Raw genomic sequence first — 15664 nt, forward strand, 5'->3', positions numbered from 1 at the left:
GCTCACCAGGGAGTTTGCTGTGTGATATCTGTGGAATTGTAGCACCTCAGTGTGGATCCAGTGTTTGCATTGGAAAGGGAGCAGGAACAAACTCCCTCCCTCCTCCCTCCCTCCCTCTCTCTCTTCCTCCCTCTCCCTCTCTCTCTCCCTTGGCTTGTAGTAAAGGCTCTTCAGTTGTCAGCTCTGTTATCCTTGGGGAAAGTGACAAGTAACGCACCCTTGTCATTTCTGTGGTATAGAATTCAACTTTCCAACTACCACTGAAACCCTGTGGGCTTAGCACATGTTTCTTTCTGCCTCTACCTCTAGTGTCCAATTGGACTTCTGCATGCCAGGGGCTAATTTGTCTTTCTCTCTTTGACTCAAGCATGGCCCAGCTACAAGGAAGTGATCTGTTTGTGGACGAGAATACATGTGAAATCAGTTAGGACTGCAAGGTCATTTGTGCAGACTGTGATCTCTCCTAATAGACTTCAGATAGTAGCCATAATTTGTTTGTTGGTACATCTTTATGTAAGTGCTGAACTTAGTTTTAGGTTGATTTTGTGTAAACTACCGGGAGAGGGTGTGGGGAGATAGGAAGAGTTCTTGGGTTTTGCACACAATTCTATTCCTTCTTTTCAGAACTGGTAAGTCACTGTCATTTTCCATTGTAGTTTCTTTCAGGATGGCTTGAAAACAGCTGATAAACTGAAACAGTACATAGAAAAGCTGGCTGCTGACTTATACAATGTAAGTTCTCTACGTAGCTTGCACATTTAACTTGTTATAAGCGTCAGGACACTTGAAATATGTATCAGATGGATATTAAGCAGTATAAACAAACAAGCAAGCCTTAGTTTTAGCAGTGAACATTTGAAGGCTGTGAAGAATGGGCAGGAACATCTAAGAAGTCAAAAATTAAATTTTTCCAAAGGGGAGAGGAATGTCTACATAGAGATGGCATAGTTATTACTTGTAAGTAACTTGGCTGATGAATATTAAAAGAAAAAGAAAATATAATAAGAATATGAGTATATACTTTTAGAAAAGGTTTTAGAATTACAAGGAACAAATTAGGCTTTCCTGATGAAAAGTGCTCTAAAATCTGAAACTCTGAGGATCAACAGCCTGACAGTGTAAAAAGAAAATTCCACATAAGACCACATTGGAATCAAAATAGAGATCAGACATGTCAGAAACTAGATGTAGTAGGATATTGTCTTTAGCCTGTTTTCTTACGGTTATGTGAAACAACTCAATTACATATTTAGACTTCGGTCCCACCCTTGAGAGATCTCATTATATATATGCAATATCCCAAAATGCAAGAAATTAGGAAGCAGTAATGCTTCCATGCATTTCAGATAATGAATGGTCAGCCTGATTCTTAGTGCAACTTTTAATAAATATCCCTGTTTTGTCTTTTTTTTTTTCGTTAGTGAACATAGATCAATGACAATTAAATCCCAAGTGATTAAGAATAAACAATAACAATCCTGGTCCTCGTGGTTTATGCTCTGGCCTTTGATTTCTCAGTCATTTATATAATTTTCTTCTGGCCCATTTAAATTTACTGTCATATCCTTTCTATCCATCCTTTCAAATACCAGAAATAAATGATCTTAGCATTATTTCTTAGCCTTGTTTAATATAGGGACTTAGGGTTTGGGGGTCACCATGGTTTAGTAAGAAAGCCTGGTCCATACATGATTTGCTAGTTCTAAACCCTGGTACTTTCTCAGGATTAGCCTCTGCCTCTTATATTAAAAACAAGGCAGTATGAATACTTTAATAGGAAACTTACTGTTACAACTGTGAAATTGAGTTGTTGATGCGTGATATATTTGAATAATTAAGCTTTGTTCTTAAAAATGAATGATAAATATCAGGTGTGACTTCTTTCCTAGATAAAGCAAACCCAAGATGAAGAAAAGAAACAGCTAACGGCACTCCGAGACCTATTAAAGTCCTCTCTGCAGCTTGATCCAAAAGAAGTAGGTGGTTTATATGTTCCCAGCAGGGCTAACAGTGTAAGTGAGGCTGCTTGTGATTTCTTTTTGTTTCTCCATCTGTGAAACAGGCACATTGATAGCTTCCTACTGGGGTGGTTGTGGGGACAGATGAGATGAAAGACAGGTGTGTGTATCTATAGTGATGCCCAGTGTAGAAACTGTGTTCCCACCAGATAAGGTGGCACAGGCCTTTAGTCCTTACCACTGAGTGGAGAGGCAGGTAAAGCTCTGTGACCACAGAGCCAGCCTGGTCTACATAGTAAGACCATGTCTCTAAAAGAAGAAATTATGTTCCTTCACCTCTGCATAAATAAATAGTATCCTGGATTCTAGTACTTTATAGCCTTGGATTTTTCTTTATGTTCAGACCATGCCCATTATCCTGGGAAGTCAGAAATAGTCTTTCCTTTTACCAGAGAATAAAGGAAATGTTTTGTTACAGTCCTTTAGAAGTTTTGCCCCAGAGTTAGGACAGCTTAGTTGAGATGGCCCCAGGATGTTGAAACGGTAGAAATTGAATACATGGTGGCTTTAAGAAGAACACAGCTCTGAGCCTTAGTTACAAATGTCCTTTGTTCCAGGCACTGATACATGCTATGGGTCTGGTTCTAGTTTATGTACTAAGCTTAGGTCCCTTTTAGGACCGTGTAGAACAAATCAGCAGAGTCCCATTTGAGATACACTGCAGCCAGGGAAAACTGGAAAGCTCTCTGTTTCCAAGGGAGTACAAATTTTGAGAGGAGAAGGGGTGGAGAAGTGAAAAATGAGATTCTAAGATAAAAATCCAGGCTTGATTATTACGAAGTATATTGGATATTGTGCTAATGGACATGACTTCCTAGTAGGAGTAAATAGCATTGTTGTATGGAAGAAAGTCAAATGTGCCTGTTTGTGCAGCTTTTAAATACAGTGCTTAATGGTTGCCTAAGAGATGCATTTGTTTTGTCAGGTCCTTATGATATCTCACAACAGTGACAGTCTCACTGTTTTTAAACTCCTAAACAACGATATAAGTACCCTCTGTCCACCACTGCCCTCGAAAGACACAATGAAAACCTGTTCTAGCCCTTTCCTGTAGCCTTTAAGGGTTTCCTTCACTATATATACCTAATATGTGTGATCATTTAAAAATAATTTTTATTCTCTTCTCCAAGTTAAGGTTTACAAATGTTTGAAGGTTTGGCAAAATACGATAAGTCTGGTGTCCTTTAATGGTAGATATTGTCCTGCTCTCCTGTCAGAACAGGCCTGATTCCCAGGAACATTTGCATTGAAGCAAAATCTCTCCTCAGACAGTTCAAGGCCGTGACTGTGCCTGTGGTCAGAGGCCTCAGACTGCCTCAGGAAAATTTCTCTATTAGAAACTGAAGCACGCATACTCTCTACCGACATGTAAACCCTAAGAGAAATACTCTCCTTGAAGGATTTCTCAGTGTATGTGCAGTAGGAAGACCCAAATGGAAGGAGGCAAGGGTAGACTCTAGAGAAACTGGTGATTGCTTTTCTCTGCTGGTTTGCACATAGCCACTTCCTACCTTTATTTTGTTACCTGGGGTTCCTGTAGATAGACATTGTCTCAGGGGGGAAAAAAGAGAGTTATTTGGCTCACAATTTCAGGCCTGTGGTTACAGGGATGTCAAGGCTCAGAAACTTGAAGCAGTTAAAAGCAGAAAGCTGTGAATTAATGGATGCATGCTAGTTTCTACTCTTAGCACAATCTGGGATCTTCTGCCTAGGTGCCATGCAGGGTGAGTGGGTCTTTCCATCTCAGTTAAAACAATTAAGATAAGCCTTTAAAAACTCACTCAGAAGCCAACCTGATCTAACCAATCCCTCGAGACTCCCTTCCCAGGTAGTTCTAGACTGTGTCAAGTTGAAAATGAAAAAGAAATTTCAAGAATTTTAGGAGGCTTGATAGATGGCCAAGCAAGATCCCACTAAGAATGATGACCTGCGTTTGATTCCTGGATCCCAGTAGTGAAGAGAGCCAACTTCTACAAGTTGTCCTTTGCCCTCAACACACAGGGGCACTCACAAATAAACAGATGCAAAAGAAGAAAAAGCAACTGTTAAAGCCCAAAACAGGCTCCCCAGATAATACTTGGAAAGCTTATTCTTTTTCTGATACAAACCATATTTTTGTTGTCTTTTGGAAAATGTTCAGTGAGATGATTTCTCTTCACTTTTCTAATGGTGTAACTTCCTGAAAGAACTGCGCACTGCTCGTGTATTTCTAGGGCTGTAACTATTCTGTGTCTAACAGTGATTCTACACATTGAGTGTTTGTAACACAGAAGTATTTGAAAGCTAATCGGCCCTGAGTAGCCAGTCCTTCACGGTGTGGAGTAAGCTGCTGGACTCCACGTGTTGTTCCTCGCTCTCCTCAGTCACAGAACAGACGGGATTCTTACTCAACAACCACACCTGTCGCTGTAAATCTGAAGTTCTGTGATAGTTTTGTTTTCAGTTGAATACTAAAAGCTTTCCCAAGCCCATTAAATCAGTGACTGGGAATTGCATTCAGTTCAGAGAGATGAAGTTTTTACAGATTAATGGTGCATTTTACATGTCAGTGTGGCTTCAAATAAAGTGGTTTCTCTGTCTCTACTAGGTGTAAGAGATTGAATTGAAAATCAGTAGGGAAGATACATTTCCAAGCTCATAGCATAAAATTGCCTAAAGGTTTCAAGTTCATTGTTTTATTTTCAGTGCTAGGAATGTTTGCCTAAATGAGTTTGGGATTTGCATTTTTCTTTCCTGAATACTTGGTTGATTTCTGTCATTGCCATCAAAGAACTCAACACCTATTCCATTCTTCAGTTGTATGTGTTAGCTTATGAGTAGTACTGATAATTTCCAGAATCTGCTTTTTCAAAATTAAATTCATCTTTTCATTTATTGATAATACTTCTACTAAGAAAGCTGAATGGCATTATTTCTCAATGAAGTAGTAATAATTTATATGCCTTTGTTTACCTATGAAGCTTATTAATTAGCAAATTCTGAATTTATACAGAATGTCAAAATACAGAGTTGGGAGGACTTAGTAGCCACATTACTGTGCTGACCAAGACCATGGCTCTAAAAGGAAACTAGAAGCTGGCAAAATTGCTAGCTAGGTGAAGACTGTGACCTAAGTTCAGTTCCTGGTGCCTACATGATGGAGGGAGAGAACTGATTCCTGAAAGTTACCCTCTTCCTTGGCCCACACAGACTCACACACTAAATAAATATCTAAATGAATACATAAACACATGTAAAAGGAAGTTTTAAAAAGTTAAAATTAGTAAATTTTGCAAGTCATCCCTAGATGTCATTCTGTACCACACCTCTATCCCAGATAAGCTGATTTATCCAATTTTATGGAAGAAGTATGGCCTATTGGAAATGAAGTTCTTTAGATTAAAGAAGAAGGGCTAGAGAGATGAGTCAGCAGTTGAGAGCTCTTGCTTCTCTAGCAGAAGGCCCAGGTTCAGTTCCCAGCACCCATATGATGGCTCAGGACCACTCATAACTCCAGTTTCAGGGGATCTGATTCTGAATTCTGCATGCACTTGGTACACAGACATATGTGGTAGTCAAAACACTCCTACAGATAAAACAAATGTTAATAAAATAAAATGTATCTTCCCTTTTAAAAAAAGAAAGGAAGATAGAAAAAGAATATCACTTGCAACTTCTTTCACAGAAGTTAGACTACCTGGTAACACCCGCTGTGAGAGCAGGGCAGTGAGTGGGCAGAGTGTGAACACTCCCCCTTTCTCCCCGAGTCTTATTTCGGGAACCCCAAATCTCTCCTGGCCCAGGGAGACATTTGGAGCCTGGTTTTGAGCACAGTTTCGTCACCTATAGGATAGTTTTACAAAGGTATATTGTCCTGGCAGTTTTTCTCTAACTGTGCCTAATATCCATTTGCATCACTGAGCACACAGTTTGACCTAAAAGAATCTTGAATGTCAAGAGAAGCTCCTGACCTTCAAACATGTGCTGGGAACAAGTCATGAGTAAATAACCAAAGGCTAAGGTAGCTATTATCTTTCTGTACCACTAAATTTCAGTTACTTTTTGTAACTGGACACATTATTCTCCTCTCTTTCGAGACTGGAAAGATGGTTGCGCAGGGAGGGGCATAAAAAACACTTGCTGCAAAGTTATGAAGACCTGAGTTTGAACCCCAGCTCCCACATCAAAAGCAAACAAAACGAGTATCCCCATAATCCCAACCATGGACATATAGAGACAGGAAAATCCCTAGGGCTTACTGGCCAGATAACCGAGCCAGTTGGTGATGGTGTCCAGGGTTAGTGAGAGACTCTGCTCAAAAAATACAAAAGTAGGAAGCCACCTAACCGTGGTCTCTAGCCTCCATCCACACACATAAGTATCTCTATGTGTAGATGCATGCATACAGGCATGCAAGGACACACATACACACGTGTGTGCAGGTACATAGATACAAACACACACTTCTTTTCAGTTGGGAAACAGGAATAAAGATGTCACAATATGTGGTGCTCAGATTTTCAAAGTATTCAGTTCTTTCTGGTTTCTCTGAGGCTTTGGTTCCCTGTGCTCCCACACTTTGAGGGTTGTCAACATTGACCTGAGAAACGTGCCCCTACCTCATCATTATCTTGGCTGTGTTTGTCTTCTCACTGCACATGAACTAAAATACATAAAACTTGATTGGAGTATAAATATCTTACTGTTCTATCATCCAAAGTTTATTATAATTCTAAATGTTCATGGGTGTATTTTCTGGTTTATCTTTATAATGATATTTTCTCTGTATATTTTACAGACTGCTTAAGTTATGGCTGATAAAATTTTTAACACAATTAACTATTTTCAAATGTTCTGCCTTTCTTTCTGTGTTGCGTTGCCCTTCCTGATCGAAGTCTAGGAGAGTAAGTTAATATACTTTGTGAGAATGTGCTGTCCTACTGTGTGTCTAGAGACCTTTGTTCTCATGCTGCGGTTCAACCTTATGTTTTTGGTTGGTGTATGTTTGTCTTTTGTCTTTTACTTCTTGGATTTTCATAGTGTGATCATTGTGTCTAGTCCTCCTGTTCTTAGAATCCATGGTTAGGCACCAGTGGAGTGTCAAAGTGAAGCCAGGCTTGTTTGTGTCTGTTACTGGCGTGTGCATGCTCTTTCCTGTATCATCCACTTCTCATGCTGTAGAATGCTGATTTCAGACTAAACGTGTTGGCATAGGTCTGTTTCACAAAGTGCTGTAGGCAAAGTATTCCTTATCTGAATGTTTGAAACCAAAAACTTTTAGATGTGTCTTTCAGATTCTGGAATGTGTGCTTGGTTTACCAACTGTGAGTCCCTGTTACAAAACTCAACGATAAAAAATGCTCCCAGATCCAGGATTGTTTTGTACATTTCAGTAATCAAAGGTTTAAGAATTTAGATATTTTTATTATACATGCTCAATGTATAGTTAGTTACATAGAAAAATTGTATACTAATTATCATACCCTGCTCAGAAACCTTTTAATAAGAATGTCCTTTTATTTAGAGGATTCTAGCACATACATAGGGAGAACAGGTGCAGCCTGAGGAAAGAGCACTTGCTTCCAGCTTGCACAGTCCCTGCTTTCTGATTCCACTTAGCCCTTCCTGTTGCTTCCTGCTGTGAGTGGAAACTGGGCTGAATCATAGCACTGTCTCTTGTGTGTTTGAACTGGTACTGAACTAGATAGACCTGGACCTGGGTCTGCCTAGGTCTTTCTTTGTGAGTCTGGCACATGTTGACATGTCCTGTTTCCTCTGCTAAAATAAAAGGGAGGACTTGACAACTACCAAATGTCCATAATTCTGTTAGACACAGACCAACAGGCAAAGGCTCAGTGTCTGAATAGAGCATTTGCTAGTCTGTGGTTCTGTTTTCCAGGACTCTCAGAGCCGGCAAGGCGGGTACAGCATGCATCAGCTCCAGGGCAATAAGGAGTACGGCAGTGAAAAGAAGGGGTACCTGCTGAAGAAGAGTGATGGGTATGTGTCCAGCCCTGGCTAGTCCAGTATGGGGTCAGCATGCTTGCTGGGTGCTCCACTGGGATCCTGTCCAGCCTCTCTCTGGGAAAGCACCTTAAAGCTTTATGAGCTGGTTCTCTTCAGACAGTTGACCTAGCCCATGTCTTTAAAGGTAGCAGTGATTGCCTTACAATCTGCAAGATTAGGAAACTGAGAAGGGAGAAACTCAGCTCTGCTTTATCACTGTCATGTTCTCTACTTGAGATGGCACTTGGCTGCCCAAACCCTAACCTTGGTGGTAACCCCAGACATTGTCTCTGTCACAACCCATATATCATATCCCCTTCCTTTTCTAACTAAAAATAATATGCCTCTTGCCATCTCAGCTGCTTCTACTCAAGGATGACCTCCTCTCATCAGACTGTTGTAGCTGCCTAAGTAGTTGTCATTCAACACCACTCCTTCTGTAATGATTTAGGTAAAAGCTGCTGCTGCACAGTTCCCTGAGGGGCAGCAGCAGGCCATGAGGGGCAGCCAGTCCCACCACCCAAGGCCTCTGTGGGTCCCAGGCAGGTGGGAGGCCACAGGTGAGAGACCTGGGGTGGTTTGGCTGGGCAGCCGCTCCCATGAGGAGCCACAGCTTGTGAGAGATGGATAGATGCCATGTAGAGAAAGTGGGTATAGTTTATTTAGCGGGTTACATGAGGGAAACGAAAGGGGAGAAGGGGGAAGAAGAGAGAGAGGGAGAGAGAGAAAGCAGAAGTTACCTCTTCGGAGAGAGACAGAGAATACAGACCAGAAGAAGCATGAGGTCCCCTTGCCTAAGCGGAAGGGGAGGGGGTTGGGAGAGGGCAGGGCTACCCAGGTGACAGACCAGGCCAGCAGATCATAACACCCTCTGTCTCACTTCTACAGAACACTCAGTGCTCTTGTCAAAACTGTAAACCAGGTCTGGATGTGGTGGCACACATATAATCACAATATTCAGGAAACTGAGGCAGGAGGATCAAAAGTTTAAGACCAGCCTGAGCAACTTAGTGAATTTCTGTTCCTCGCTGAAGTGCTTTAGGGTTTCCCTTAGCGTATCGCTCTTTCCCAGCCTGCCTTTGCACTTCCTCTGTACCATTTTTTTTCTCTCTAGTCCTGCCTCTGCCATTTCAGTTGCTTAAATTAGTCTACTTCAAGTAAATACCTAAGGAAAATCTGGGTGGTTCCCTTTTACCAATTGTTTTCTAAAAGAAAAGCTGCTTGCTCTCTGACTATGTTCCCTTGGGTTCATCTTAGGTATATATGTTTTTGTTTTGATTTATTGAAAAGGTAAGTATCTTTAAAATGTCTAGGATCACTTTTTTTTGCCATCATCCTGTTCATGCAAACAGTAAATCTCTTTTGAGAATCCCCCATATCCTCTCATTCATCAAGACTCTGGGTATAGAGCATTGAGCAAAAGGAAGTGCTCATCCTTCCAGAGTTTATTGTCTATAGGCCTAAAAAACCTTCAGTGGCCTTCTGATGCTGTTACTTTTATGGCAACAGAAGGCCTGACTCCTTTTCTTGCCTGGGGTGTCCCTGTTCCTGTGGACCTGATGGTTGTGTTCCCAGGTAGGGCAGCTGCATTGCGTGTTTGTGTATGTATACAGGTCAACCCATGTCCAGCCTTATGCCTATGCCCAGGCTATGTGAAAATGTGCTGATAGGAGCTGTTTGGATTCTTTTTTTTTTTAATCCTTTACTACGATCAGATCAAAATTTTCAAAGTATGTCACGTCTGTTTTTAATACAGTTTAATTTCCCAGAAGAACCAAAGAAATGTCTCTAGGAGGACTCTAGCATCCCTCAAAGAAAAGTATGCAAACCTTTTTTCTCTACGTTCTGAGACAGCTCTGACTCTTCCTTGCATAGTAGAGGCCTTGATTTTTTTTAAAGTTCCATTGTCTATTAATTATGGAAGTAATCTACTAGCAGATCTTCCTAGAAAAGATTCACAGATGTGTTAAGAATCCTTACTAGCTCTGTCCCCTGATAGAGCTCTGGACCCCCATCCCAGAGAAGAGAACTAACCTCTGCTACTGGAATTTCTTCTCTTTCCCATTGTCACTGTCAGAAACAGTTCTACCATGAGCATATCTGTACGTGCTTGCCTATCTGAATTTCTTTGCACCTGGTATAATAACAGACATCCAGGATTTTCTGTTTTGTGTGGTTTGGGGAAGGAAGCTGGTTTTATTTGGGGACAACTTTTCATAATTACTGTTTTGCCTCCGGCCGTGTGATTGCACAGCCCACAGTGAATCATGTGCCATATCCAGTTGTGTTTGACTTGTTCCCTAGGATCCGGAAGGTGTGGCAGAGAAGAAAGTGTGCAGTAAAGAATGGGATCCTGACCATCTCACATGCAACTGTAAGTGTACACAAGACTTTCCCAACCTGTCCTCATGCTTTCTAACCTCCTCGATTGGAGGCCAAATGAGCTGCGGGAACAAGCATGTACTTTTGATGACACCTCGGTTAAGGTTCCCTTTGCTGTGATGAAACACCAGGACCAAAAGCAACTTGGGAAGGAAAGGGCTTATTTTGCTTATGATTCCATATCACAGTTCATCAAAGGAAGTCTAGGCAAGAACTCAAACAAGGCAGAAATCTGGGAGACAGGAGCTGATACAGAAGCTAGGGAGGGGTGCTGCTTACCAACTTGCTCCACATGGCTTGCTCAGCCTGCTTTCTTACAGATCCCAGGACCACCAGCCCAGGAGTGGCCCCTCCCACAATGGGCTGGGCCTGCTCCATCACTGATTCATACCCAGTCTTATGGAGGCATTTTGTCAGCTGGAATCTTCTCCTCTCCTCTCAGGTGACTCTAGCTTTTATAAACTGGCATAAAGTTAGCCAGCACAGATGAAATACCTCTACTTTGTGAATCTGGACGTGTCATTCGGGACAATCCTTCAGAATTACTGGTTTCTGTTGTCCCATTGTGACCTGCCTGCCTCTGCATCTCTAGCAGAAATGTTTTTGTTTGTTGTTCTTTTCCCTCTCTCAGCCTTTGTTAGGTAGGGCTTGACCTCAGCATCAGAGCTAGAGGGAGAAAATCAGATTGTTTGGACACACTGCTAGCCCACACATCAGCACATGTGTATACTAGCTGCACGTGTCTTGGCTTCTGTAACAGGTTGACTTCGCATGCTCTTTCTGTACCTTCCACGGGAGAACTCTTCCTGTCATCACCACCTCAGGTGTCACTTGATGCTCTTCACGTTGGCTTTCCTGTGCTTCCTGGTGGGAGACCATGTGGGTGATGAGGGCATCGGTGTATCGCTTACTTAGTTATTTGGCCTTGGACATTTTGCTAAAGATGATAACTCAGTTCTGTCCCCTACTTTCAGTTTCCTGAAAAGACAGTGCAGTGGCTAGCCAACTGTTTCCATGTGTTCTAATTAACAACAAATAACACATTGGCCACACTGTTGGGTGGCTAAGAGAATAGACAGTGGCATCTGTCAGATTGGATCTGAATCCCAGTTTGTTGTTTACTCTGTGACCTTGAGAAAAGTGTTCAGCTCACAGATCTCGTGAGGAATAAAAGATAAAGCGGGTGGGCGTGCTTTGAGGGTGACAGGGTACTGCTGTTACTGTTAGCTCATCAGTGGCCTTGCGGAAGTCTGCTGGCAAGGAGCTGGGTAAAGGAGAAATGAGGCCCTTCCCTGATTCTCCTTCCTTCCCTCCAAGTTGTTACTGTGTTTCCCACTTTTCTCTGTAGTCCAGACATTTCTGCTGGCAGCCACATCACATTCCTGCCCCCACAGAAAGATACCATTGATCACATAGAATTTGGATGGAAACCAAAACCAGCAGTTCATGGGATTCTGCAGAGGAAAGGGACACAGACAATGGGCCTGCTCACATGGGCTCAAAGAAGAGCCACAACCTGTAGAGTACGGCCTCACTTAGTCATCAGGATACCCACGGAGCAGGAGCTCTTGTCTTCAGTTCTCACTAGGCACGAGGTGAGAAGCAGGAAGTCGCCCCATTTGCCCGTCTTTGGGTTCCCAGCAGCTAGCACTGTGGTTTGCATACATGAAGTGAATGCATCTCTTTTCTTTGTGGACAGGTCTTGTTATGTAGCCCATGTTGAACTCAGTTTACAATGCTGACTCGTGCTTCTAAGAGCTGGGATTACGTGTGTGTGTTCCCACATTTGCTTCAGTGAATGTTTTAAACTTCATTTTGTGGATAAGGTTCGGAGAGACTACACCCCATGCCTAACTCTATACAGTTTGTAACCTTCAAACGTGCAGCTCTGCTCTTTTCACCAAACACAGACCTTCCCTAAGGTGCCAGCTTGTTGCTGGGTTTCTGGAAGTTCTGTGAGCAGGGCTCTTTGAATGAGACATTGTGCCTCATCACTGGATCACCATAGTGTCAGGGTAGGGAATACTCTGAGATCTTCTAGGACGAGCAGTTGTGTGTTGGTGGAGGGTAGGAGGTTCAAAATATTACAGGAGTTTTAGGAAGTTCTATTTGAAACTGAAAACTGTCTGCATAATATTTTACATTTTTAAAAAATACCTCTAGGTTCCCTTATGAGTAACACTGGAACAGCTGTTAAGTTGATAGTTGCCTTTTTCTTCAGACAGCTTGAAAGTTGCCTTACTGTCACCCGGAATTCTACCAAGAAGGTTTGGCCTTTGCTAGGAAAGGTCAGGACTCTAGACCACTGTTTGGAGGCTCATTGTTTGTAACTGAGGGAGATTAAGAGTATGGCTTGGTGTCGAAGGATTCCTTATTGTTAAACCACATGCAGGAGGCCCACAAAAGTACTACAAATGACAAGAAGAGAAGCGTAAAACCCTGTGAATCCTGCTGCAATTAATGAGTTTCAGGTCCTTCAAGTATTTGTGCTTCTTCACCCGTCCTCACCTGTTAAATGTCCTGGTAGCAGTGCTGGGCAGTTGACTAAGCCTGAATTACAGTAAGTGTTCCTTAAACTTGGTGGTCATTATCATCTCTGCGATCTGAGGTGGGACTGTACCATCCTCAACCATGGAGCTGAACCTCCTGGATGAATCCTCTCTCTGGCATTGGATCTCTAGTGAGAGATTTTTTTGTATAAATTAGAGCCATTAATAGTGCCTGATTCGTAGGTAGTTGTAAAGGTTAAATGAGTTCATTGATTATGAGTAATTAGAACAGGATATGGGGCAAAATTAGTGCTCAGTAAAAGTCAGCTGCTGCTGTCGGTGCTCTTTTATCTTCCTGATGTATTGCTGCCTCCGTGGTGTTAAACTGTAGTTCACAGGAATCCTGTATTGCTGCTCCCCTTACTCCTAGGCCTAAGACAGTTTGAGCCATAGCTTTTTACCCATAGAAGTTAAATGTCTGCCTGGTAGGGATTGTCAGTAGTTCTGTCTCCTCAGAGCACTGAAGGAAGAATCAGGTGTCTCTCTAATTGTCCTTGGACTTTCTGAAGCAGTTGATGTTCCCAAGGACTGTTGTCTTTCAGGCTGGTCCAGAACTCTAACAACAACATTCTCCAGCCAGGGCTTTACCACATGCACTGAGGAAGCACAAAAAGGCCTGCCAGAGGATTGATGCCTTCGGTGCAGTGTATTTAATAACTTGTTTCTGTGACAGGCCTTTGTGCCTTTTTTTTTTTTAGCCTGTTCTGGACTCCCTGCAGCTTCTGTTTGTCCCTGTTGTCCTTGGGAGAAGAGAATTTATTTTCTTTTCTCCAACAAATTAGAAGACAGCACCATAAATTCTAGGTTGGTACCTGTTGGACTCAGGCTAAATCCTGAGCAAGCTATAAAACTTGGAGGAGCTATTTAATGTTTTGGACCCTTTGTTTTTCAGGTACATTATTTCCTCATTAAAATGTTTGGTTGATGTCTTTCTGAGCCAGATACTGGCTCATTTGAATCATTTTAATTATTGCACTACAGCATTGCTCTGTGTGTCGGGCAGTGATTTAAAAGGGTCCCTGTACTCCTGGAACTCAGAGTAAACTAAAGACAAGAACTGTAGAAGAGGCCTGAAGGATGCGGTGATAGAAAATGAAGGGGCAGTTCCCTGCGTGTAGTCAGAGCTGAGCACCTCATGCTACAGCCAAGTGAGCAGCCACTTCAGCAGAGTGAAAAGCTTAGTCCAAAATACCCAGCCTAGACACTATGTAAAAGAGCTTCAGAACCTGGTATGGATAGTATTCAGGCTTACAGAGGATGCTTGAAACACTGTCACCACTTACAGCTCCTGGATAACAAAAAGTAACTGCCTACTGCTCATTCTTGAACCCATAGTACTTTAACTTTCTCGTCCACTTGAACAGTTGGTTCTGGGTCTCCTTCAGCACCAGGTGGTGCCTCTCAGCATGCTGCACTTGTACCTCCCCTTTTCTTTCTCTCTTTTTTAGATGTATTTATCTTATGTTTAGGAGTGCTTACCTGCATGTATGTATGTGTACATGAGTAGCAGAGTTAAAGCAATGTCATGCTCTCATGTCCTTACTCCTCAGTCTCTGTTCTTTAAGCTGCTTTGTTGTCTTCTTGGAGTCTTCTCACTGCTTTTGCATGCCCTGTATCGTCACACTCACCAGGACTTCACTCCCAGTGCCCTCCTACTTGACCTTCAGTAGTGAACTCTACAGGATCCGACATTCTGTTTCAACCACAGTGACATAGTGGGCAGGTCTTCAGAAGTGAGTACACATTAACAGGGAATCTAAAACACTGTATCAGATATCTGGACATCATGAGTAGTTATGTGGGAAATAACCAGTAATCATGAAAATCATGACTGACTTTTGGTTTCGATATGATTTGAATGTGACCTCTCTAAATTCATTTTGGGAAGTTTTGTTTCTCAATATGGCAGTTTCCAGGTAGTGGGACCTTGGGAAAGCTACTTATGTATTAATGCATTTCTGATAGGACCCCAAACTAGTTCCTGCAAGAGTGAGTTGTTAGGAAGTGCAGACCTGACCCCTGAGCCACTCTCTGACTTTATAATCCATCCTATGTCCTGTCGCTTTATGTATACCCTGATGCGATGTCATCTGCCATGAAGTGACAAGCCAGAGACCCGCACCAGAATCAGTGTCATGCTCCTTTCAACCTACAGCCTCCAAAAGTGTTGACTAAATCATCTTTCCTTTGTAAGGGACCCACCCTCAGGGACTCTATTATAGCAACAGCATGGACTGAAACGAGCGCTCTCAATGTGCTGGACACCTCACATAATCTTTTTCCTGTTCACCTCTCATAACACCTTCAAGTAGCTCTTTTCCCCATTTTAAAGGGAAGATGTCTGGAAGCCACATGTCCAATAGGGCTGGATTTGAACCCAAGAAGTTTCTTTTTCAAGAGTCTGTGCTACCTTCTAATTCTAAGTGGAACAGCAGACTCTTGTGACACACTGCCTGAGTCTATCATCACAGTCCAGAGGACATTGCTTTCCCTCTTCATTTTGGGAAAATGAGCTCAAGGGGGCTGAGAAATTTTCTCCTGCCTCTGTTCGTACAAGTCTGGGCATAGACTCAGTTCAGGTCTGGTGGCCTCCCTGTGTCCCTCCTGCTGCACACCCTAACCCTGTATGAGCACAGAATGAGTTCATTTCTGAGCCACTCCAAATGTCCCAAAGTGCAGGAGTCTCAGCTTGTGGCTCCATTGCAGCCAGGTGTCTTATAGCCTCTGTCA

General features: G+C 42.4%; 1 protein-coding gene across 5 annotated transcripts in view; it reads left to right on the plus strand.

The window, feature by feature from the left end:
• Positions 1-15664, plus strand: part of Asap1 (ArfGAP with SH3 domain, ankyrin repeat and PH domain 1) — a 284912-nt gene that overhangs the window by 209836 nt on the left and 59412 nt on the right. For 3 of the 5 annotated variants that reach the window (XR_012909632.1, XM_075960908.1, XM_075960911.1), the window contains exons 10-13: positions 657-732; positions 1890-2012; positions 7897-7997; positions 10308-10377. Coding sequence is in view for 4 of the 5 variants with exons in the window: in XM_075960908.1 (XP_075817023.1) it covers positions 657-732; positions 1890-2012; positions 7897-7997; positions 10308-10377 (370 nt within the window). In the remaining variant the exon portion in view is untranslated. The remainder of the gene's footprint in view (positions 1-656; positions 733-1889; positions 2013-7896; positions 7998-10307; positions 10378-15664) is intronic. The other 2 variants (XM_075960909.1, XM_075960912.1) reach the window with 1 other exon arrangement.

Source organism: Microtus pennsylvanicus, chromosome 2, assembly GCF_037038515.1.
Source record: "Microtus pennsylvanicus isolate mMicPen1 chromosome 2, mMicPen1.hap1, whole genome shotgun sequence".
Classification (NCBI taxonomy): domain Eukaryota; kingdom Metazoa; phylum Chordata; class Mammalia; order Rodentia; family Cricetidae; genus Microtus; species Microtus pennsylvanicus.